At 34.9% G+C, this 26,055-nt stretch overlaps 1 protein-coding gene across 1 annotated transcript in view; it reads left to right on the plus strand.

Moving 5' to 3' along the window:
* KLHL1 (kelch like family member 1) overlaps positions 1–26,055 on the plus strand; it is a 213,955-nt gene that overhangs the window by 72,161 nt on the left and 115,739 nt on the right. The window contains exons 2-4 of the mRNA XM_061445293.1: positions 1,609–1,791; positions 10,330–10,466; positions 23,210–23,406. Of these exons, the coding sequence (XP_061301277.1) occupies positions 1,609–1,791; positions 10,330–10,466; positions 23,210–23,406 (517 nt within the window). The remainder of the gene's footprint in view (positions 1–1,608; positions 1,792–10,329; positions 10,467–23,209; positions 23,407–26,055) is intronic.

Genomic DNA, 26,055 nt, shown 5'->3' on the forward strand with positions numbered 1-26,055 from the left:
GGCAGTTACCTGGAAGGGCTAGATCACTGGTTGGGTCGCTCTGGGTATTGGTCGGCAGGTGGTGAGCGGTTGTGTTCTCTTCCCTTGTTATATCCCTTATCATCACTATTATTGGTGGTAGCAGTAGTGATTTGTGTTACACCTTAGTTACTGGACTTTTCTTATCTCAACCCATGGGAGTTACATTCTTTCAGTTCTCCTCCCCATCCCTTTGGGAGCGGGGGGACGAAGGGAGGAGGGAGGGAGCGAGCGGATGCATGGTTCTGGGTTGCTGGCTGGACAAACCACAACAGGTTTGTGAAATACGAACTCACTCCTCTAAACGAGATGACTGTGTTTTATTGAGGGACAAAGTCAATAAAGCAAAGGCAACAGTGCTGGGCGCATGACCGTAGACAGAGGCGCGAGTGATTAGAATTTGTTACAGGTTTATATACTTTCACTATTACATTAGTTACACACATATTCATAATTCCCTCATATAGGCGGGGAATATTATAACTAACTCCTGGAACTTATTCTCATAAGTCTCCTCCTCTTGGTGTCTGCTCACTGCTGTCCAGTGGTTGTGGGCAGGGGTCTTCAGGATGAAGTAAGCAGTCTTCTTCACAGTGTACTTTTCACCTTTGGCACAGTTGGACACCCCAGTAATCACACAACTAGCTGAAACCAGCCATATCTGTAATTCTGATAACTAGCAATGATTTAAAACAGTGTGATCTTCCTGCAAAATTTATTGCAGGATGGGCAGACAAGGAGTATCCCAAGCTAGCAGATGTTTGGGAGGCTCTATCTCTAAACTAACTGATAAGTAGAAGGATGGCGTGAAATAACTCCTTCATGTTTAGTGGGGCCACTAAATCCTGTTACCTCACCACACACAACATAAGCATTGTTCTTTAAAACTAAAGATACTTTAGAAGACTAGTGTGAAACAATTAACTCGTGTTTAATGGGGCCACTAAATTCCACAGACTTACAACATAAACATTGTTCTCTTTCTACAACCTAGTTAAGCTAAAAAGTACTTTAACTCATGTTTTCAGGCACTAGCTTTTCTTATACCAAGCCCCCCCCCCCCCCCCCCTTCTTTTACCTTTACAAATTCTTTTGCTATGTGACTCCATTTTGGTCAAGAGTTCTGGCCCTTTTTGACTTCTTGTCTAATCTTGTGTCTTTAACAAGCTTTGTTTCTGTTATTGTAAATTCATACAGTTATATCCACATAACCACACCTATGATTCGTGAAAGCCAGTATATTTATGTGTTTATCACAGGTTGGAAGCAACCTTAAAGACTGTCTAGTTCCAACCACTGAGCCATAGACACCTTCCACTAGATTAGGTTGCTCATATTGATTTTTTGAATAACTTTATCAAAGAATAAATAAATTGATTACTTCCATGTCTATGCTAAAAATGCACCAACATTTCTGTTAACAGACTTACAACTTCAGTTGTCCCTCCTAATGCAGTAAGATTTTTCTATTTTGTACTTCTAGTGGTGAAAAGTGGGAAGGATGCATTGTTTACATATATCAGATTCTGGAAGCCTGTGATGAAGTCTGGTCACGTCTTATTAACGTGGAGTTTCTCTTGTGGTTTACAGACTGTCAGGATCCAGCCACCCCTTGCCACCCCATTGTGACATGGATTCATGTAGCTCTGAGGAATTCTACCAAGCTGTTCACCATGCAGAGCAAACCTTCAGAAAGATGGAGAGCTATCTGAAGCAGCAGCAACTCTGTGACGTTATCCTCATTGCTGGGAATCGCAAAATACCTGCACATAGGTAGGGCATATGCATAAGATATTGCACCTCTGAAAGTAAATGTTTTGGGTTTGCTTATGTCTTAGAATGGTGTTTTCTGTGGCCTCTTATGCCTGCTTTCTTCTTGCTTTAAACACCACAATTTTAAGTGGCTGCACAAAGTAGTATTTGAAGGTTGGGCCTCTAAAGTTGGTTCTTTTTTTTTGTACAGATTTCAAAAATTCAAGAAGCCCTCAACTATCAAACTTACCATGAGTGTGCCAAACATTTTCCCTGCAGTGACTGTTCTTTTTCTGTTTTACAGAAAAATTGACTATTTTATATTCCAACTCCCATAATAATAATTAAAAAGATGCAATATGCAAGACTGCAAATCCAAAGCTGTTGTTCAAATACTATAAAGTAAAACCAGACAGAAACCTTAATTAAAATATTTAAATTGCCCCAGTGATTATAATAAATGATAAAATAATCCCACTTTACAAGCAATAATGGATTGATCTAGGTAGTTTTCAGCACACATCAAACAGCGTGGTTTCAGATTAATAGCTGTAATAAATGTAGAAGTCCTTGTCCTCTTCTTTCAGCATTTTTTATTTTTAAGACTTTGTTTCTATTCCCTTGTTTTCTAAGAGCTGCCATTCCTGTTTCTTCCTTGCATTCACATACTCAGATGATAATTATACTTATATGCCAGCTAAGTCCCTATAGCTTCTTCCCACTGACTTGGCAACTGACAGAATTCCTGTGTTCAAGACTTTTTCTGCTGTTAAATGTATCATGCATCTGGCACTTTATGCACCCCTGATAATTGTGGTTTGATGCCATTTTTATCTAAATCACCAACATCTTTTCTTTATGTGTGTAACAAGTACAGAGGGAATAATATTAAGCTACAGTCCTTCTGTCCATCTGCATTTTCAGTGTTCCAGAGCTGCAAGATATGCCTTAAAGCGCCTCCCATCAAAAAGAAAACTGGAGAGATAATAACCTAAGGTTTTGTAATTGGTGTCTAATTTTACATGCCAGTATATTACTGCCAGTTTATATCATTCACATTAAAAGGGAAAATTATATCAATTGTGGAATATTTCTGTGTATCTAAGAAGTATTTTTTTTCTGAATGTAGTTTAAGAACGTAGATTCAGACATTGAAATTTTATTCTTTTTTTAACTGTGTTGAAAAATGTGAGAAGCAAAAATAGGCCAAGTAAATGGCAAGAATCAACAACAATATTCTCATTCTTTCTGTAAAAAAATTATAATATACAACCAGTCTGTAGTTACGCATATATTCCTTCTTGAGAATGACACAGAAATTGATCTTTCCAGTCTTCAGAAATCTTCTGTAATTATCATGATCTGTTAAAGAGAGAGTGGTCTTTCAATAACATTGCTGAGCTCCCTCAGCCATTGCTCCTTCAACGTATCCTCTCTGGTCCCAAGGACCTGTGTATGTCCAGTTCAGTTAGCTGCAGCCTAAGTACATCTTCTATTATGAGTGACACCCCATAGGTCCTGCCGCTGGGCACAGGGACCTAAAAGACCTGAAGGCAAACCATGCTAAAAAAATTTAAAAAAATTAAAACCAAAAAAATATAAAATTTCATTGCTGGTAGCATTAGCTCCTTTATTTCCCTCTTCTCTAATCACATATCTTGATTATGTCCTTTGGTGATCTGTTTAAATAACTTATTCTCTAGAGGAGAAGTTACTGCTGTGCCATAACTCTAATTTTAAAATATTATGAACAGGCATTTGTAGTTTCTCCACTCACTTTTGAGATGCATGCTATATATATTTTTCTCATTTTCTGTACCTCTCATTTAGACTATAACCTCTTTCAGACATTGCAACTTTAAGTACCTGGAATAGAAGGAACTCAGGCATTGCTGTTACAAAACAAGCAAATTAGTAGAGCCCACCCACTATAATTGACACTTCCTTCTTTTATGCAAGACACAATCACCCAAATGCAGTTGTACCTAGAAATCTAACTAGACTGCAGCTAGTACATGTCATCTGAAATAGAAAACCACTGGGAAGTAAATGTTATTCAGAACTATAGTGACATGATCAGGGCAGTACTTATTTTCAAGGTAAAAAAAAAAACAAACCTTAATCAAGCAATAATCCATAGGTCAACATGAAACTAAAAATACATATTTGCCACAAATAATTTGATTATTTTGCTTGAAGGAAACTAGCTTGTATTGCATTGTTTTTGAAATACTGCATTTGAAATACTATATTCTACAGCTACTGAATAAACATCAAAAATGCCAAAACCAGCCAAAGTCAATACAAGTGATAGACTTTTTTTGATTTACACTAGAGAGTTCATTAAAACTTTCAGCCAAGAAGTGAATATTATAGGCAACGCTAAACTCAGACTAAGGTTTAAGCCGTAAGTCTTTGACTAGGAATGGTGCATAAATCAATACAGGAACTCAGTGATGTAGGAGAAAAAAAAAAAAAAAAGCAGCAATATAAGCATAGAATTTACTTATCCCTATTCAATTAAAACAAAACACTCCCATATAACAGAGATGGAATTTCAATAAAACAGAAAATTCAATAAAAACACAAAATGCAAAAAATATTAAGTGAAGAGTTGCATCCTCAGCTTGTGATTCTGATTTTCATTGCACTTAGTGAGAACTCAAGATTGTGAATGAAAAGTAGCCAATAAACCTACTGTTGTTGGTGTTTCAATATTGTCAAGTATAGTTGAGTTTATAATGAGAAATGAGAGTTCCTTCATTTTCTGATTTATCTTACTATCAAAGGTACATAGGCATTTGTGTTCTTTCTGATACGTAGGGATCAGAGGGGATTCTTAGTGTGATGGAAAAAGTAGCACAGATTGATAAGAAAATTATCAGTTACATACATAACAAAGAAATGTGTTAGAATGGCTAATCTTTCTACAAATGTTTGTATGAAAAGTGAAAAACTGTCTTTCAACATGAAATTTAAATTTTTCATCATAAATTCAGCTGATGCCTTTTTTGGATGCTCAGCTCTAAAATAGTACAACTTTTATTTACTATAATTCAGATAAATTTAATAAAACTCTTTCCACAAACTAATTTATGGTCTCCTTTTTAGTTCTGTAGGGGGAAGGGCCATCTTTTTTCACTGTATTTTGAGCGCTACTATAGAGAGAAGATGTTTAAGAAAGAAACCCAGTATTAATAAAGTGGAAAAAATGAATGTAGGAAGTTAAGTTGAAAGGAGAGATGAAAGGATTAAGAACCAGGTAGAGAAGGAAAGACAGTTTAAAGGCAGTGGGTAAAAGAGGTAAAATGTACAGTGTGTAGTCCTAAGCTTGTTTTCTTGCATTAATCAGTAACGGATTCACATGGAAAGCACACATAGCTTTCCATGTAGAAAAGCTATATAGAAGCAATACAGCTCCCCTATGTATCACTCCCAGATATCTGTAATTAAGGTTTGAGGAACTTCCCGTTTCAAACATTGCATCTAAACTGTGATGTTTACCACAACCTACCATCCATGAGTTTAAAACAAAATTGTTCAAGTAATATGGTTGGGACAGAATGGCAAGAACAACAGAAATTCCTGCTATCAGAGGGAAAGCAGAGATGCAATTTAGATAAGCTTTTAATATTAACCTTGATTGATAACTTCTGTTTTTACTTTTTTTTTTAAGAAGAAAGAGTAGTTGATAAAGAATATTTCCTGATACTGAAAATGCCACTAATATTTTCAGAGGAATTTCTGTGATCTCCACAAGGAACTCTTCTGGCTTTATTTGTACCTTTTTCAGACATAACAGATCTTAAGTTACATCATTCAGTATGTACCAGTTCAAGATTTTGCTCATGCAGAAATGGGCCTTGAGTTTTGATAATTTCTGAGATTTTAACGTTGGTTATCCAAGTAAGTTTTGGTTTTGATATGGCCATGTGTCTGACCTCATTGTAATCAGTTGAGATCTACAGCTTAAGTTACCTGAACACCTACATCTGACTGTGATGTGTTGACCTTGGCTAGTTGCCAGGTGTTTTTCAAGCCACTCCATCACTCAGCCACCTCAGCAGAAGGGGATGGTAATAAGATGGAAAAGCTCATTGGTTGAGATAAGGACAGGGAGATGGCTTGCCAGTTACTGTCAAGTGCAGAGCAGACGTGGGGGAAATTAATTTAATGTAATGACAGTTAACAGCAAAGTAGGATAGTCAGAAATTATAAACACCCCTCCCTTCTTCTCAGGCTCATCTTCCGTTCCAACTCGTCTACCTCCTCTTCATTAGCAGTGCAGAGGGGTGGGGAATAGGGGTTATGGTAATTTCATCACATGTTGTCTCTGCCACTTCTTCCTCCTCACACTCTTCCCCTGGTCATAGCATAGCTTAGACAGTCGAGGGAAGTGATTTTTCCACCCTATACTGCACTGGTGCAACCTCACTTTGAGTACTGTGTGCAGTTTTGGGTGCCTTAATATGAGGACATATAACTATTGGAGTGTGTGCAGAGGAGGGTGACTAAGATGGTGATTTTTTTTTTCTTCTTTTAAGAAGGGAGAAAGAGACAAGTGATATAGAATATAAACATAAACCAAACAAAACCAGGTAGATGACGGAATAACAAAGGAGGCCATCCAAGAATAACTTGGATCATGAAGACCTGTTCGGCTGCCATTAAAAAAAAGGGGTTAAAGATAACACACAAGGATTTCACCAAACTGAGCTCTATGGAGGAGTAAGTTGTGAAGATAAACTAAGAATTCTGCTTTATTGTATCATTTTGTATGAAAAAGATCTACATACTTAAGCAGTCACTTATTCTAATGACTTCACAGATCTCTACTTTCATCAAATCTAATCCCTGTGTTTCTGACATTTCTCCTCATAGCTCAATGTAATGACATGTACGTTTGCGTTTCATTTTGTACTGTTGAAACGATAAAAAGCCACTTACTCTATCTACTCTTAAATGTCTGGAGACAGTTTAAGAATTAAAAGAAAATAAAAAAAAAGAAAAAAAATGGAGGAAGAGAATGTAAACACAAAAGGCATGGTCTTCAGGGCAAAGAGGGAACATCACTTAGTGAAGATTGATAGTATCACATACTCTCAGCTATGCATTATATAATAGATTAAAATGGAAGAAAATTATGTTTAAGTTAAGACACTAAGGAAACTTGCTTGTTTCAGGCTTAATCAGCTCTTGAAAATTCCATCTGCTTGTCCATGGTCTTGGGGGGGAGGGTTGTTGGTTTCTCATTTGGCGATTCTTTATTGTTGATGTTGTTGTTGTTATTATGTGGTTGCTCTAAACCAGCTTTCCTTTACAAATAGGTTAGTTTATAAATACTGCTCAGATGGTCAGAGAAAAAAACCCCAAAACTTTATTGTGTAATTCTGTTCAGTTTTTCTCCAGCCAAGATGAGATATGCACACAGGACAGACCATCAATATTGACAGTTACAGATGGAAAGTATAAGACAATTCTCATCAACTGTTATATACTCACTGACAAGAATGGACAAGAATAATTCATGATATATTTCATGGCTTTCTTTACATACTTATAAATTCAGAAGATGAAGGCAGTTATAACAGTAACAAGCCCAAATTAACTTTTCAGTGTCGTGACTGCAAAAGAAGAAAGGTAGATGGCAAAGAATTCTATATTTGAAATGCTGACTAGATGACAGGTGGAAGTAGAATGTACCTATAGTGGCAAATTCTTCAGTAGGGAATGGATGTTACACATTCAGCTCGATCCTAATTAATCTGAAATGACCCTAAAGAACAGAATTAACAGATTATGAAAAATAAAATAAAAAATGTTGCAAAACAAATACATTGCCATGGATAAAAAACTGAGTGGAGATCTCAACAAGCAAAATTTCCCAAGGTACCAATAACTTTACAGCAACACACTTTACTTAGTTTTACACAGTCTGTTAATAAGTACGGAACAGGAAGATTTGGGTTTGTGCTGTCGTTTAGTACAAATGACATTGTGGTGTCATTTGTGCTAAAATTATACCATTTTCTACTTTGTGTGTATTAAAGCTAATTGTAATAGTGTGTGTAAGAAAGACTGAATTAAATTAAAAAAAGACATCTGATTCCAAATTATGGACATCATAAAATAAGTGATCTCAATTAGATACCGATCAAAATTCTGAGATAGGAGATATGACAATTTAAAGTTTGTGGGCAATAGTTTGTTTCAAAAAAATTTATTGGCGTCTAGAAAAATTTTTTTTCTAAGGGTCTTTGATACTGAGCATGTAATAGTCTATGTACTGGATTAAATTCACCATATATTTTTGCAAGGCTGTTATAGATTTTTCTGCATTGAGTAAACTGGTGAGGGATGAGTACCACAGTCATCAGGAAAGGTAATCACTATGTGGTATAATCACAGTTGTTCTGTTTTACAGCTTGCTTCTTTGATGTATTTTACTCAGGAAAGGTGCCAGTTTTGTTTGTACTGCCAAAATTGTTCTGGAAGTGGCAACCAGTGTCTACTTCCTTTTTTTCTTATTTCTTTTTTCAAGTCCATGCATAGCTATACCTTAGTATATGTTTTGCTAATAGGAAGTCATGACTTCTATATACAGTAAATGCTTGCCTCCTGTGAGAAGATCTGTAGAGCACCACTATTAGTGGCCCAGTGTCAGCTGGTGTCCTCTACAGAACAACAAATTGCATTTAAAAATAATGAATGTTCAGCTTCTATATGAGCTGGCATAATATCTTTGGAATAAAGTTGCGCTATGCCTATGAGTTTTCAATCCAAGTATTGCGAGATTCTACTAGGTGGTAAAATGTTGTTAAGAGCTTGCTTGAAGAAGTGATCAAGATTTGCTTCTTTCGTTTGCTTCCTTTAATTAATAAATACACCAACAATGTTAAGAGAGTTCTGTATCAAAGGTGCATGAGAATGTTGTGGTTTAAGCCCAGCCGGCAAGCCAGAACCACCCAGCTGCTCTCTCACTCCCCCCCACCTTCCTCCCCATCCCTCTGGGAGCGGGGAGAGACAGAGAAAAAAGTTGTGAAAAATGCAAGGAGACGTACTGTAACAAAACAAAACAAAACATAAAGGTATCATAGGATAAAAAAAGTCACAACAGGAATCACTTACATTCTGTATTATAAAAGAAATCAGAAAAGCATCAGGCTGAATTTAGCTTTATTAAAGATTAAGAAGTCCCTTAATCTGGAGAAAAATCTTTCTGAGACCACAAACTCATTTTAAGCCAGGAGTTACATGCTATGATTCTCAAGGTTGAAAGAGTTTATTATGTATTCTCAGCAGTTAAGAAAGGTGACATCCTGAAACACCTGACCTTTCTTGATGAATAGGTCAACATGCCTTTAAACCAAGATTTAGAGCTTTTCTGAGCCTTCTTAGCTACGAAAAAAGAAGATCATTACAAATTAAATGATTGCTTTGATTTCTCACTTTTCACTTCCTATCTTAACGCTGGAACACAATTAAGATTTACAAAAGGTGTCACCTTTCAGAGTTAAGTGTAATTAGCAAGTTTCTTTCCCTTCAATTCAGCCTGTGAAGCACTTCCTAAGGGAAAAGTTTGACTTGAAATGAGTTAACTTTTTGGCTATATTCCGTTGATGAAATGGCTAATTTGCCATCATCCATCATTTGCGCCAGAGTAAAGATCATACATACACTTTCAAGCTGCTCTGCTTGCAGGTAAAATATAGTAGCTTAAAGCACTGTAAAATTGTGCAGCCAATTCTAACTGTCATATTTACTTTGCTATTGGACGAGCTAAGAGAGCAAAAACAATCACCACGCTGGCTGATAGGTGGTAACTTGTACCACATATCTAGCTGAAGATCATCTGTGAATATTCACTCCTAACAAAACCATAACATTACTATAGATGGTATTTAGAAGAATTCTTCGCTTAAGGTCCCAGTAGTGACAATCCTACTTGGTACTTGCTGTGGTTTTGATTTATTTAAATCAGATCCTCGAACGAGTCATCACATTTTTAAGTATTGTGATATTATTTTTCTTTGGAAAAGTTTCTTAACAAAAACATTGCATTACACAATGCTGAGGATTTTGTCTGTTTTTATGTTTTAATGAGTAACGTTAAATTACGAAACAGTTTTACTGAAGGCTAAAGACTTGAGCAAAGTCATGTACTGCTAACTTTTTTTATAAACAGCCTTTAAGAACAGTGCTGAGTACAAAATGTTTTTCAGCAATAGGTCTCTGTAACTGAGAGATTATCTTGTTAACAATCGGCACATTTGCATGATTGGAAAATTATCAGAAAGACTGAACTCTAATTTCTGTGTCTGTTTTATAATCATATGCTAATATGCTACTTGGTTCATATCACAGGAAGCAAAAACAAATTAGAATTAAATGTCATGCTGTATTTGGCTGCCTACATGCATTAACAATATATTGCTCTTGGAAATTTGTAATTACTATGAAAATATGGTGGTTTTTTTTGAAGTTAAGGGCTTTTTTTAATATATGAGATTTTTAATACACGTCGATGTAAATGACAACCGGTTTCTAACATTTTTGCAGACTTGTCCTTAGTTCTGTCTCTGACTACTTTGCTGCCATGTTTACAAGTGATGTTTGTGAAGCCAAGCAAGAAGAGATCAAAATGGAAGGCATAGATCCCAATGCACTGTGGGATCTTGTCCAGTTTGCATATACAGGTATTGCGCTGCATATATTATACTTCCTATAGAGAAAGTTGTTTATTTGAATTATATACTGAATTATATTTATGTTCTAAATATTTTTTTATTTTTAATCTCGATTAATCAGAACACCATTTCTAGGGTAGAATTTAAATTTTTTATCTTTCACCTGCAAACTGTTAAATATGTCAGGTTTGGTAAGTATAAGAAGACAGTCTAGAGAATGATCTATTTTTCTTTGTTTTCAAATATTTAGAACAGAGTACAGTGGTATTTTTTGAAGAATATCCCTATATTACTATTTCAGTACTTTTTTTCAGTTTAAATAATTACATAAATATTTTAAAATAATGAGACATTTAAAAATGTTTTATTATGAGTTGGATGTTGTCACTTTAATTTCCTGTTGCAGTCTGATACTCTGTTGTGTAATATAAACTTATGAATAACTCATAACTCAGAGTTAATAACTCATAACTTCCTTCTGAACAGTTATTACATTTTAATGAATAATAGATTTTGTTTTTATCCTTCTTAAACAATCTGTTGTATACTATGTGTCTGAAGTGCATTAAAATGAAAGAATATTAAAATTACAACATAAAGTAATTAAAGAAGAGAATACAGCAGCGATAAGATTTTTAGGCTTATAAATCACATAAGTATAAAATATATGCTGTTTCTTATTTTTTCCTAAAATACATCCACAAATTATGTAAATTAACAAAAAATTATACATTTTTTGAATATTTGATTTCAGCTTCAATTTTAAATTGCTTCCCCATATCCTGAAGTTTTAATCCTCTCTAAATACACATAAACTAATTTAATCATAAATTGAGTCTGCTTAGAAATATTTAATTGGGCTATGTGCTGTTTATTTTATGACATTGATAACTTTACCATTTTAAACTGCAAATAAACATAGTTTAAGTTAAAAAAAGCTCATTTTGAGAATCATGTCTGAGAAATTCAGTTTCCAGAAGTGTCAGACCATCTTCATTTATATAGTATCCTACATGTCAAAGGGTAGTGTCTACTCCCTTCAGCTGTGGTTTTGCTATTTGAGAATATACATCATCCAGAGGGTTTCAGATTAGGTATCCATGATTTGAAGAACATGTTATTTTCTTTTTAATCTAGCATGAGAAAGATACAATATCTTTGCCAGGTGTGAGTATAAAATGAATAGCACAGGAATACTGGGGCAGAAATCACAAATACCTTGGCACAGAATAGCAGAAGACCTTTCTGCTAACGTTAAATCATTCTGTAAGAGGAAGGCAAAAGGTAGAGAAGGCATGAGGAAGATGAGGGACAGTGTTGGGACAGAACTGTGGAAATACATAAGTACTGTCTGGTTCTTTTGCTTCAGTTTTCTCTAAAAGATCACATGCAAACACATAGCACAGTTGATATTGACAACAAAAGCTAGCATGTAAGTGTAGATTAAGAAATGAAGGAGATACAGAAGGAAACAAAAAATACTTAACTATTTTCAAAATGAATGAAGCTGTCTCAGAATTTTACTGGTTATTTGAGAACTTTGGAGACTGGATGAGGTAATGAAAATCTAGAAAAAGCAAACTTCCTCCTTTTCTGCAAAAGATTAAGATTTTCAGGTGCTTTATGCTCCTTAATATTTGACTATATCCTGTAATGTACTCTGTTTATTATATGAGGAGGAATTCTTGGAGGCTCCTTCTTGGTGTTAGCTAAATAAGATCCAGCCTTCATGAGTGGGGTAAAAGAAACCACACAGATCATATAATTCCAGTGTTTCTAATTTACCTTGTGCATTTGCACATGTTCCTTCAATTAATCTGTCACATAAAGTCCAAACCTTAAAAATGGCCACATTTATGTGCTATCATAATGGCATCCTGAAGAATTAGAACCTAAAATGTTAACAAAGGTCTTCTAATTTCTGTCACTTGGAGTGTCAATACACTGTTATCCTTTTATTTCTGACCCATTTTGGAGACCAAATAAGATTCAAAAAGTTTCTTAAGTTTGCACTTGAAATTTCACAAATACTTGCTAACAAGAGAAGAGTGATAATTCAGGAAGCATGAGTCCATTTTGCATGCTAAAAGACAATGTGTATTGGGTGCCATGGGTCATACTGGTGTTTATACTCTGTCCTGCAATTCTGCTCCATCTGGTTCTTTGTCCAGACTTATTCCGATTTATCCTGATTTATTCTCAGCTTGTGTCCTTATCTTTGGAAATTAATGTTAGATTATTTCTTTTTCTGTTACTCTGTTTCTTTCTCTATTCCTTTTCTCTGCATCAAATTTTTTTATCAGACTCCTAAATTTCCTAGCTACAGTTATGCTAGTAAATTAAACAGGGCTAGGGAGTATTTGCAGGCATTGGAACACAATTATCTGTATTAATCCTGGGAGTTTTAGCCAAATCTGACTAACAATCTCTCTAACAAACCTTGGGTATAGCCTGGATGCACGGGCTCATCATGAATGTAGCCATCCTTGTACAGAAGGCAAGAGCATTCAGAAGTGCTGCAAACAATTCAGTGATAACTCACAGGTGATAAGGGAATTCCTAGAACATGGTCCCAAACTTCTTCAGTTTATTGAAATTAAAAGTTGTTGCTCATGAGTTAATAATTGTTTTCCCATGTTCTTTGCTGGATCAAAACCTATCCCCTGAAGCATTTTTTTCATTCTCTTTCCACCACCCCTCATGATTTATCTGTCTTCATAATTTCTTATCTCTTTTCTTGCCCTCTGATTCCGTATTTACCACCAGACTAGTTAATGTCCCCTTTTCGTTCGAGTCAGTTCACTTTCTTCTTTGTGATATATTGATGTGGGCAAGGGGAACACTGAAAAGTGAAGGAAATATCCACTGTTCTGATACCCTGCAGTGTAGCAGCTAACAGAAGTTCCCATTCAGCCTTTTAATCTGTAGTCTGGAGCCTACATAGTCTGGACAGAATATCTGGAGAATTCAGCTGCTGCTTTACAATTACTGACTGCACAGTATGTGAAAAGGTTTCAGCAACTCGTGTGTGTGACCAGTTTAGCTCTTTGTTCTTTTATCCCAGGAATAGCAAACCATTTTGACAGACAGAAAGTTATTCACTCTTCTTCTATTTAATTTTTTTTTTTTTTTGTCACTACCTTCTTAACTCAAGGAGATAAAAAAAAGTAAGTTAATTTCATGTATAGTTGCTGCTGTTAGGAGTTTTTCCCTGGGGAAAACTTCTTAGGTGTGATATAAAAAAGGGAACTATTTTCTCATTATAATAACTGTAATTCAGTCAGGTTTATATATATATATATATATTTAATCTAGTGAAATTATTTCATGTGTATGAGCCATAGAAAAAAATGAAATAGCAGTTGAAGTGCAAAATATCTATGAAACGTCTTACTAGAGATGAAAGCATCCTGCACCAATACCAGACCTTTCAGTTCCAGCAATAAAATAAAATATTGCTGCAAAATAATCAGAATGAAAGTTCAGCAAAGGTGATGTTTTGTATATCACATAGACCTGAAGAAAGATAAGTATCTTTTATCTGAAAGGACAGTTGTTAACTTCTGCTATATCCATCAGAACAAAAATAGGGAATAATATAAGTTTTGTAATTAGTTGCACACTGCTTTGTGTATCTTAAATTTTTTTCTTTTAACTCCTGTTAATTAAAATAGTCCTTACTTCTTCTTCTGGAAACATCCATGCACTTCTGAAAGGACATGATTTTTCTGGACAGAATTTCTGAAGGTGCTGTTTAGAGCCATTACCTCTAAATCACTGAAATATATGATAAGTCTGGTTTGTTCAAAACAACAAAATTACATTGCCTACTTTTTAAGATCGTTAGTAAATGTTCTTCCTCTTGCCCTTTTCTAAACACATTCTGGGACTGTGAGTAGGTGAGCCTCTTATATCAGACCAGATCATAAATGCATTCACTCAGAGACTTGCCAGTAATATATGATAGTAAATATTTGATAGAATGATACGAATGGTCATGATTTGTCTGTCAGAATGTCAAGCACTGTGCAGACTTGGTAAGAGCTGCCCCTAAGTGAAGGCAGCTGTCCATTTAAGAGTAGTAACAGGAAGACAGAAAATTTGACTGACAAATCCCACTGATTTAAAGGTAGCAAAAGGTGTTAAAGTTTCTGGGAAGGTTCAATGTGACTAATTGTAAAGTTAATGTGATGGATGTACTTTTAAAACACAATTTGTTTAAAGCTGAAAAAAATGAGATGTGTTAAAATATGCACTATAAACTCTATGTTAGATGGGCCTTGGGATTTTTTTTTTAAATTTAACTATATGTGTAAGGATTATGACTGAAGAACTTAATTTTGTAAATAAAATTGAAAAGGTAGTGGCTGCATCTTGTTTTATCTGAAATAAGCTAAAGTTTTCTAATTAAATAAGCTAAACTGTAAAGTAATTACAAGTTGTATAATTCAAATTATAGCTATATATATATAAGTGTGATGTAAGTTTATTGCTAAAATGCTACATCAAAATTATGTGCTGTTTTATACTTTGCATACATTCACAGGGTAAGCCCAAAGGTTTTTGTGAAGGATATATTTGATAAAAAATGTGCCACTTCAATACAAGGTACAGCTTTAATCTGTTCACACTTTGCTTCATTTGATTGGTTTATTCAAATAAATAATGTATGTTTCATCTTTGGTTGAACTATAACTTAAGAGGAAACAAAGCTTCCTCTTTTGTATTTCTCTTAAATGTTTCATGTGAACCAGCTGAGGAACTCTGAAGCCAAAACTTACATACAAAGGCTATGCACAAAGTATGTTTCATTTTTCAAGCAGCAAGATGAGTGATAGCAGAAAATCTGGGATTGAGATTCCAGTGCCCTGGGATACATGGATATTTATTCTTTGATCTTTGCAGAGTTCAAGATAACCTAATTTTCTTAGGTAATGCTTCTTTCTTGATCCTAAAACTTGGGTTTTCGTCATTTTCAATTATGCTTTAATGTTTTAGATAGAACTGGAACTAGAGATTATGTTTCTGGCCTTTCCTGCCATTGGTGACTCTGGGAGCATTCCTTTGAAGTTACAAAAGAGCTGTGAAGTTACTATAGTTTTTCTCATACTGCATTAGGCTATCTAATTAGTATGCATTCCCAACAGTGATCAGAAGAATAGCCTTGTGCTTTCATGCTGTTAATGAAACTGAAAAAGCAAAAGTCAGTTAGCTAATAGAAAACAGAGTCCTTGATTTCTTTATGCACATCTGGGATAAAAAACAGGAAAAAAAATGTGGATCATACATGGAAGATTTTCAAGCCCTCTGTATAGCTTTTAATTAGATTTTATTTGGGAGATTCTTTAATTACAGTACTGTCAAGTACCTTCTCTGTCAGTGTTATACCTGATACCACACACAGGGCAGACAGCAGGCATGTAGCAAGGAAGGAAATGCCTTTAAGCACAAGGACATTTAGGGTCCTTCAGAACAGAAACTTTATTAATGAACGATCCCAGGGAGGTTTGTTTTTAAGTTTTGGGTTTTTTTTGGTTTGTTTCTTTTTTCATTGTGGAAACTTGGTTGCCTATATGAATAAACAGTGAGAATGATTCTAAGCATAGTTTTAGCCTGTGGAAATCCATAGCGTTCGTACAGTCCAGGGGTTATCGCAGCCACAGGATCATTCTTCAGTGTGCAGTTTGAATGTGACTACTGTGGTTTGGAGGATGATAGAGTTTAGTGTCTGTCAGGAAATTTCAGTGCAGTTAGTCTCCATGTTAGAGGGAAGTCCCAGGCAAGCTTAACTTTATAGATAAAAGTCTTTAGGCACATTATTGAAGGCATCAGCTCAAACAGTCAGTCCCAGGCTCTTAGGTGATTGTAGCCAATTTACAGTGTTTCAGGCTACTCCCTCCCCTCTAGGAGATACTGATCACATTGAGAACTGGAGTGAGCCCTGATACTCTGCATATTGTGAAGGTCTTTTCCTCCACCTCGTGATAAATTGAGTAAGTTCAGGAGTTGTTTGTTCTGTGGTATCATGTTAGAAACCCCTATGAACATCTCTGTCTAGCATTTTTTGAAGGAGACTATTGCCTGCTGCTGTCCCATGTACTTGATGGCTGACTTTGCAATTTCACAGAATAAGTGCTTGTGAACTGCCATTCACTTCAAATGGGAGAACAGTTGTTCCAGGAACTTTGAGATGACTGATAAAAGGACAAATTAAGGTAATTTAATTGACCTGGAAGACTTTGTTAACCATTGTGTAACGGAGAATACAGAAAAATGGTCATAAGTCATACCATATCAATGTAGACTTTGAATAACTTAACTTCCAGATATGGAAGATCCTCTGTGAAGTTCTCAACCAGAAGCAGATACTTGTCATAAACTCCCCTTTAGGAGTCAATACAGTTGCAGATATCCAGAGGAGCTTTTATTTTTAATCAGGTTTGCTCCAGTTTAGCAAGTGGGAAGGTGGTAGTGATCTCATGACCTGTCCACAGATGTTCTGCATTGACTACACTTCCAAGGTCATATGTACCTTCGCACAGGTTACATTTGTTACTAGTGCTGGAGCAATTGACAAGATTCATATTGTATTCCTCATCAAGTTTTTATTTATGTACCAGCTAAGCCTTAGTGCAACACCAAGGATTATTCCTGGATTAAATTATCAGATATACTGTCCATGTGTACAATGTAAGAATCTTCCAAATTTCCTCACTTTAACTGTAGGACTAGACTGTCATCCTCCATCTGTGGATATCAGCCTGCTTGGAATCAGATACCTTCCTACACCAAATGTCTTTCTGATCCTACAACAAGCTATGGGATTTTATGTAATTCAGGTCTGTGTGAAACATCTTTATAGGCTCATTTAGCTTAACAAACTGCAAAGACTGTCTGTCTCTCTTTTTTTGAGCAGTCCCTGCTCCAAGGAGCTTGGGTCTAGCTGGAGTAGGTGTTTTCCATTCCTGTTACTGAAATTATGAGTCCTTGTTTGTTTCTGGAGTTATGCAAGAAAACAAACTGTTACTGCTCCTACTTCTACCCAGGATACTCTATTAAGAGACAGAATTTGCAATTATGTATTAGGATCCAGCTGTGTTCTCATTCTTTTGGTGCACTATATGGGAATTGCTTGGAAAAGAGGTCTGAACTGGATATCCATAGATTCTGAGTATTCAGAATGATCTGGACTGTTATTGGAACATAGCTAGCATCTCCCTCTTTAATGTGCTTTTTTTTCTGGAGTTCCTTCAGTGGAGACATGTACCCATATCCACTCTGCTGAGCAGGCAGCTGATTAGCTGTGTATCCACAATACCAAAAGAAAGCAAAAAATTCAGGAGAATCACCATGGCAGTTTGTGAAAGGGGTCCTCACCTTTCACACATTGCTCTGCTCTTGTTCTTGCATTGTAAAATATACCTTCATTCCCTTTCTGTTCTGTGACCATGGCACGGCGACTGAAATGAAATGTACCCACTGAACAGGATGTGACTGTAGTATTCACTTCCAGCAGGAGTGCAATCCAGCCCAAAGGAAAGCAGATTTCATTAGGCTGTAAGGTGGAATCATAAGCAAAAATCTTTCGTGAGCGATCAACATCTCTTTGTAACCTTTTGTTCTTTAAGCGTGAACAAGAACTTCTCAGTGCTACCCTAGTACAAGCTGCCAAATCATTACCTGGGAAACTGAGAAGCTTGTTCTGTCAGAGGTGAGTATTCCTGCTTCTAAGCTAGCTTCAGATGTGGAGAATAAAATACTTCTTCTTCAGACCTGAAAGCTGAGCTCCTTTGTCCTTGAGACGGTTCATTTTAAGTCCCCTGTGTGAAAAGGAGTTAAAATAAGTTGTCCGTTTTTAATTGATTAAAAAAGGGATTAAAAAAAAGATGCTGAATGAACAGAAAATCAGTCTGTTCCAACCAGATGACTTGGTTTAGAGTTGAGGGGGATCGAAGTTGGGGAAAAAACATTCCACTGGGAAAAAAAGCTTTCCTAGTTATGTCATACGGTTTAACTTGTCTTTTATTTCTGGTGGCTGATACCAAAATGGCTGCCAAAAAATCAAGTGATTCATCAACACCCTCAAGTAAACGCGTCTCTCGGTCATACATACTTTTGGGGTTAGTTTGTTTTGGGGTTAGAACCTGGTTTAGGTTTTGGCTGCTAGTATGTAAGATGTAGTATGTAAAATGTAGTATGTAAGAGTAGTCTGGTAATAGGTAATGGGCTGATCTTAAGTTTCTCCCTGAATTTAAGTTGCATTATCTGTTTGTGTAAGAGAATACTCCTTTTTAGGGGTAGTATTTTTTTGTTTATTTGAATATCCTGGCATTATCTGGAGTTGACAGTATCAGAGAGAATTATCATCAGAATTGGACCCAAAGAGTATTTTAAGGATGTGAAGCTTTTCCAGTGATTTCATTACCTGACACCTGGTGATTCCGATAATTCCAGTTCTGTGTGTTTGGGAGCAGATGGACTGAATTCTTATCAAAAATATAAATATTGACAGTGTCTCAGTCGGTCAAATGAAGGTGCTCCGTTTATGGTTAAAAGCAAGAAATAGCTCTTAGGGAGTGAGTGATCTCATTCTAAAATAGATACAAGGCAGATATAAACTGCTCCAACGCCTCATATTGTTCTCCATTAACTGTAAATCAGATCATTAGCTCAGATGGCTACCTGGCAGATACTACCTGACAAGATGCTAATAAGCAATGTGAAAAAGGTCTATTACAGCAATGTGAAGCATAGCACCTTTTTTATAAGCTTTTTCTAGTCTTCACTGGAATTTGTTGCAGTTTATTCTTGTAAACTTAATTGCAAGCAACTAATCCACTGTGCAAAATTTGAATAAATATTATCCTGATACTACTTACTGCTTTTATTAAAAAAAAAAAAAAAAAAAAGAAAAAAAAAACTAATTGAGAAGCTGTGTTCTTACAACCAGTTACCCTATGGAAATAACTCCATTCAGAAACTCTTCAGAACTGCAACACAAGATCATGTGTCATGATTGAGACGCATGAAATAGAAAGATTAAAAACATAAATATCTGATCAAAATGAATTCTGACTTTTGATTATAATTCCTTGACAATTCTGAAGATGTCACTGATGCACCCTTACTCACAACTGTCTTAAGAATGTTAAAGAATCTTGCTATAAGTTAGTAAATGTGTATTTACAAGACAGAAAAAAAATACTGTTCACATAAGGTAAAATGATATTACCATATCTTATGGATCTGCGTTAAAAATTGTTGCTTATGCACAGAGCAAGTGAGTGGTCCCACCATATTTGTAATGATACCTATTGATCAATAGCTGCGGAAGGCTGATTGCTGTGATGCACACTGATCTTAATAACGTCATGCAAAGGTGGCCAGAGATGCAGTGACTCCCTGCAGACAAAATTAGTTGTAACAGTGTAGCCTAAGGAGTATAAGAAAGAATAAAATTAAGTTTAAAAATAAATAAATAAAAATAATGCCCAAATTGTCCCTTGACTTGGAAAAATATTTACTAGAAAAGTAAAGATATCAGAGAATTTTTATATAATGTATCTGTTTCAGATTTTGTAATGTGGTAATAAAATTTATTTATTCTTTATAAGGATGTAATCCTAAAGACAGGCATTTTAGTTTCTGCATAAGCAATGCACATAAAATTTGTCACAAATAGAACTATAATTTAGAATAATAATTAGAATCCATTAAAGTTCTTTTCATTGTGGTTGTGGTTTTTTGTTTGTTTTTTTTTCATCTCAATTAATGTAATAAAAAATGAGATTTTAAGCTTTGGTTAATTTGTTTTGCTCAGACTGAAATACTTGTGTAAGTTCCTTATTGCATAAAAATGTGAGGGGGAGATGAATTGAAAAAGCAGTAGTATCAATGTCTCCTTGGATATTCTATTCAACATTTTTAAGTAGATGCTTGGACATTCTAATTGTCAATATGAAACTGTCTGAAGAATTGACACTGTAAATACTGAGCCTCTTAACATATTTATTTATTTATTTTTAACTTTTACCCTGATAAACACTGAGTATCCCAGAGGAATTTACATTAAAATGTCATACCACTCTATTGAAAAAACAAATACAGACCTTGTGAAGAAATTTATTAAGGTGTCTTGAAGTTTAAAAATAAAGATAAGTAAGACCTGCAAACCATTTGGATGGATTAGATACTTACCTATCATTGAAGCTAATGCTTTGCAAAAGCAGGATCCTTGAAAGTGATATCTTCTTATGCTTATACAAAAAAAAAAGGGAGAAAAAAAAACAACCCACCAACCAACCAAAGAAACATGAAGCAACACAACAAAAAAAGTAGGATAAGACAGTACCAAAAGAAAGAAGCACAGTACACTTTAACTCAAGCTAAGTGTAGTTTTCTAGTTCTTATATTAGATATAATAAGTAGTAAATTAGTGCTTCTGAATTTAGTTAAAAATGTCAAGTTACAATGTATTTATACCCCAGATATCCCAGAAACCATTGTATGTTTACTCAATTAATATGTAAGATGCAAACTTGTTCACACTCTTCCCTAAAAATGTGAAGGATCTCCTTCAAAATGGTCATGTTGGTTACGTAAAGAAATACATAATTTATAAAACAGGTAATAATTTTTATTGATTTAACGTTATTTTAATCCTCCTAGTTCCCAACTAGTACCCTTCTAGTAGTAGTTTTCCTTAAAGTTAACAGGAAATATCTTCAAATTGAAAATAAATAGATTGATGTGGCTTCAACTGTTTCCTTTGGGTTTTTCCTGAAAGGCTACATTTAGCAATAAAAAGCCAAACTGTGACACTGTTACCTTTCCTCATAAAGGGTGGTGATTCTTTCAGTGTTCATGTCATTATGCAAATGTTATCTGTATCAGGTTGTAGGTCCAGAGGCTTCTTTCAGCTTGTTGAAAAATGAGAATGCAAAGGTAATAAGAATATAAGCATATAAGAAAAGGAGATTTTAAACTTCATCTTTCTAATTTTTTTATCAACACATTTCTCAGTCCATCTACTTTTCATAGCTGTTCTGCACATTTTTCAGTTTTCTTCCTTCTGGTACTGGGATGATCAGTTTTAGCCTGAAAATATCTTTTGGTAGCTTCCACATGATACAGTGGATCTGTATTCTAGATAATGAGAAGTTGTTACCTGCAGGCATGTAGCACATGTGGGAACATCATTAATAAATATATGGGTCTGCCAAGAATCAGCTGCTGAGTGTGCCTTCTGACCATATTACATAAACATGTGATGGATAGAAATTAAGAGAAAAAGTCAGATAATGTGAAAAGAAACACGTGACATTAATAGAAACATAAAAATAAGCAGAGGACAGCCACTGAAATTATGCTGTGTACTTGATCAGATTGATAATCTCACCTTTGCAAACAGATGTTTTATAACTAAATCCAGTAAAGTATAACTTCCGAGTTTCTATGTTATATTAAAAGCCCCAGATACAGTGAAAGAAGGAGAAAAGGTCAGATCTTAAGTGTTATGGTTATTGTATTTTGGGCTGGTATTGCAGTATTAAGCAACTTTTCCTTTCAATGTCATTCTATTGTAATGTTGAGGATTTCAGAACTCCTCAGTGCCATGTAATAGAGCTATTAAGATTTGTAGATTTCTCTTTATGTGACAAGAAATAAAAAAAAACAACGAGTGGGGAAAAGAGTGACTTTATCTAACTGTTGAACTATATTACTTTGAACAGAAAGATCAATATACACCTAATCCTCCTGTAGATGGAAATGATTTTTTTCCAAGTGCAGCAGAATAAAATCATGTTAGTTTCTTACAGTTTATATTACGTTTCCACATTTTAATTTCCTATTTTTTTCCAGTTCTCCAAGATGACTTTGTGATCTCTAATTTAGTTCCTTAAATTATTAACATAAGAAAGTTATAAGAGATACTAATGTAAAACCCCACACTTAAAAATAATCACTGGGGGGGGAGCATGATGGCAAAATGACACTTATTTCTCACTAAAAGAAATATTTTTTAATTTGATCTATTTTATCTTTTATTCATTGAAATGTATATCAGTCTGAAAGATAAAAAGCATGTCTTGTGAAATTGTAAAATTAAGTTAAATATAAGTATTAAAGTAAGATAAATATTATGCATCCATATATATTCTTTTATCTAATATAAAGTCTTTTAGAAGGCCTATATACTGTGAGAAGCCTACCATATGTTGCTCAGATAAAATTAATCCCAAAATCAAGTTACAAATAACAAACACAAAATTTGAAGATTTTTAAGCCCTATTTTGAAGATATTTTTATGGTTTTAGTCATACTAAGATAGGCAGTTATTTAGTTCTTTGCAGAGAGATGGTTGTGGATTTTGCTCTACCGCCGAAGAGAATGCCAGTTTTATCACCAGTTTCAGTGTGTGTGTGGAGGGGAAATCACAGCCTGATTGATACTGAGATACTTACTTAGATGTTAGTCTGAGTTAGAAAATACAGTATTCCTAAGTCTTCTTTTCCTTTCCACACTTTACAGTCTATTTTTGTATCCTTATACAGTTGAATTAATAGTAGTTTAAAAAGAAATGTTTCTAATACTGTAATGTTCAGGTTCCTGAAGTGTCCAGTCAGAGAGACTAATCCTCCTTCTTTTCACTTTTTCTGTAGAGTTTTTTAAATAGAGCTCAGATTATTTATAAAAGATCTTTTCATTTTGTAAATACCAAGTAAATAAGTTTGTATCCTATTTTTTTTCAGGCTGCCTGGAACTGAAAGAAGATACCATTGAAAATCTTCTAGCAGCTGCCTGCCTCCTCCAGCTCCCACAAGTAGTAGAGGTTTGCTGCCATTTTCTAATGAAGCTTTTGCACCCATCCAACTGTTTGGGAATACGAGCATTTGCTGATGCGCAAGGATGTACAGAGCTTATGAAGGTGGCTCACAACTACACCATGGTAAGGCAGTGATCGTGAATCCGCTGTGTCTTCTGTAAGTAAAAATACATTGTTAGTTTTTGGCTTGAAATCATTCTGTATTTTATGGAACTTTATTTCAGAAGTGGCACTTTTGAAACCATAGTAGTGAGGATTCCTTTTAATGTCAGTGAAATTATGAAGAGTTGCAATTAATAAGCACTGATGTACCTGTGCAAGCAGGCACAATATTCATGCTTTCTCCTTGCTAGTAATAAAAATAGTCACATATATTCGGTTATGCCATTACAGTATTCTTTTTTGTACATGGTTAAACTTCCAACCCAGTGACAACATAATCCCAAAAATTAAAGCTTTGTAGTGGGTGATATTTAGGCACAGGCATTGCGTTATTGCATTTAGGTGTGAAGCACTTCACATCTATTTGATTTACTGTTTGTGTTAAAGGGTGTGGATGACCAGTTGTGAGTGGGGGAGGGATGCCTCATTGCCCTTCTTGACTGCAACATTCTCAATCAGAAGGAATCTACGTAAGAGAAAAGTGATGATTTCTTCTACATGCATGAATAACCAATAAAAGCTTCTGCAGTGCAAGGAAGATATTCTGAAGTGTCAGAAGACTCACAAGCAGAGACCTTGTAATATGAAGAAAGGGTAGGGAAGTATTGAGCAGAGCAAAGAACAGATGCATAGTCTCTGGGATGAGCAGAAAGCGTTTTTTTCATTCAGGGAAATTGTATGCACTGTGACGACAGCAAATGTAAAGCAAGGCAAGGGGGAATTTGTTAACAAACTCCACCTGTCTTATGCAAAGGATTTGAAGGTAAGTTCTGTTTAAAAAAAGAATGGGGAAATCCTTGCTTTTAAAAGTTCTCGTGCTTTCAAGAGCACTTCAAGGCCCTTGCTTTAAAGCTTTTCAGGGTGCTTTCTTTAAGAGTTGCAAGTGACATATCTCGAATTTTGGCTGTGTGAATCCTCTTCCAAGGTATCACTGCAAAAGGTTGTTTGTTGTGATAAGGTAATTATGTTGCTCCCTTAAGTCTGACATATTATGTGGCATTTACTGGGAGAAAATTTGGGAGTGGAGGGAATTTTTGACAGCATTTGAGAAAACTCTAATGGCTTTTGAAGAGTAAAACAGTGTTATGATTTCTTTCTACACTTTTTCAAATCTTGAGAAACACTTCTTTCTGGATATTTAGTACTACATTGGCAGAATATTTCAATATAGTTCAGTGAAGAGGGAATTATGGCTGACTATCTGAATAGTGAGTTCTAGGATGCTAATCATCATAATACATTTTTTTACTAGAATATAAATAAGCAGGCTAAATGGAATAGATACACATGTCCCCATAGAAAAGAAAAACTGAGGGTAGTGACTGAAATTATATACCTTTCATCTTTTTCTTTGCATCTTCAAAAGTATCTACTCTGCATTAAACACAAGAAATACTTTTTGGCCCCATTTTATGTCTCTTAAATACTGTAGGCAAGTATTGTCAAAAACAATAGTAATAATGATTATGATAATATTATATTTTTTATTATTGTTGTTATTATTGTTATAACCATAATGCTATAGAGAAATACAGCAACGCTTGACCAGAAATAATGGTGCTGTACCATAAAACCTTTTTGATATAAAACGTCTCAAAGCAACAGTAATTCTGCATTAGTGGGAATGGGGAGCAAGACAGTTTTTCAAATAATTTTGCAAAAATAAATTTATAGATATGTTAAATGCTACAGAGTGTGCAATAATTCTGAGATGTGACTCAAGTTAAGTGTCATCTTGGAATAATTTTGCTTCTTAGTTAATTACATAGATGAAATTAAATATTAATTGATTCCTAAAAAGAAAGGCTAATTTTCAGCTGAGGTACAGCAACCATAGGATAAGTCTCTGATTCTACCTAGGAAATGTCTTACAGCTTCCCTCCACCAATTATTTTTGTGTCTTCACAACAGCATTTTAATGACAGTCAAAATATTTTTATGAAAACGGTTTGCTTCACTGGACCTCCATGAATGTTTTAATCTTAATTTTCTAAAAGCATTTTCCTTGCCTAGTGTCAGACTTGATATTTTACAAGTTGTAAAGTTCATTAAAAATAAATAAAAATTATACATAAAAATACATATACAAAATCAGTTTGCTTTGTGAATTCACATAACCTGTTATGAGGGGAAGACATTTGAGCTTGGCAATTTAGTTATATTGAAGAAGAAATAGCTGCTAAAGGGCAGACCCTTTAGCATCCTGTTGACTTCAGGAGATAGTTCATTTCCAATGCATTTTCTGTCACATTAAATAACTTCAATTTCCTACAACCATGAAATCTGTGAAGCCATGAATACAAATTTTCATTTGCATAGTTGACACAGGTATGAACAGACTTAATTCAAGTGTGACAAACTTATTTCAAAATGCAGAAGCATTGATGAGCGTGGAAAAAGCTTCTAATGGAAGTAAAATTCATTAACTGTACAGTTATATATCCCTTTCCCTGAGCAGAGGTATATAATATCCTCAGTATTTAGAGAGATATTTTGTCTTCAGTGTCAACTACCATATTGCTCTTTTGAAATGCAAAATCTAAATGAGGAAAGTAAAATGTGTACATGGAGAAGGGGAGGCAGTGAGGAATATAAGAAAATAGCGAGTTA

This window comes from Pezoporus flaviventris, unplaced genomic scaffold, assembly GCF_033815535.1.
Source record: "Pezoporus flaviventris isolate CSIRO_AGI_PZ_B2104156 unplaced genomic scaffold, CSIRO_AGI_Pfla_v1 ptg000003l, whole genome shotgun sequence".
Lineage (NCBI taxonomy): Eukaryota > Metazoa > Chordata > Aves > Psittaciformes > Psittacidae > Pezoporus > Pezoporus flaviventris.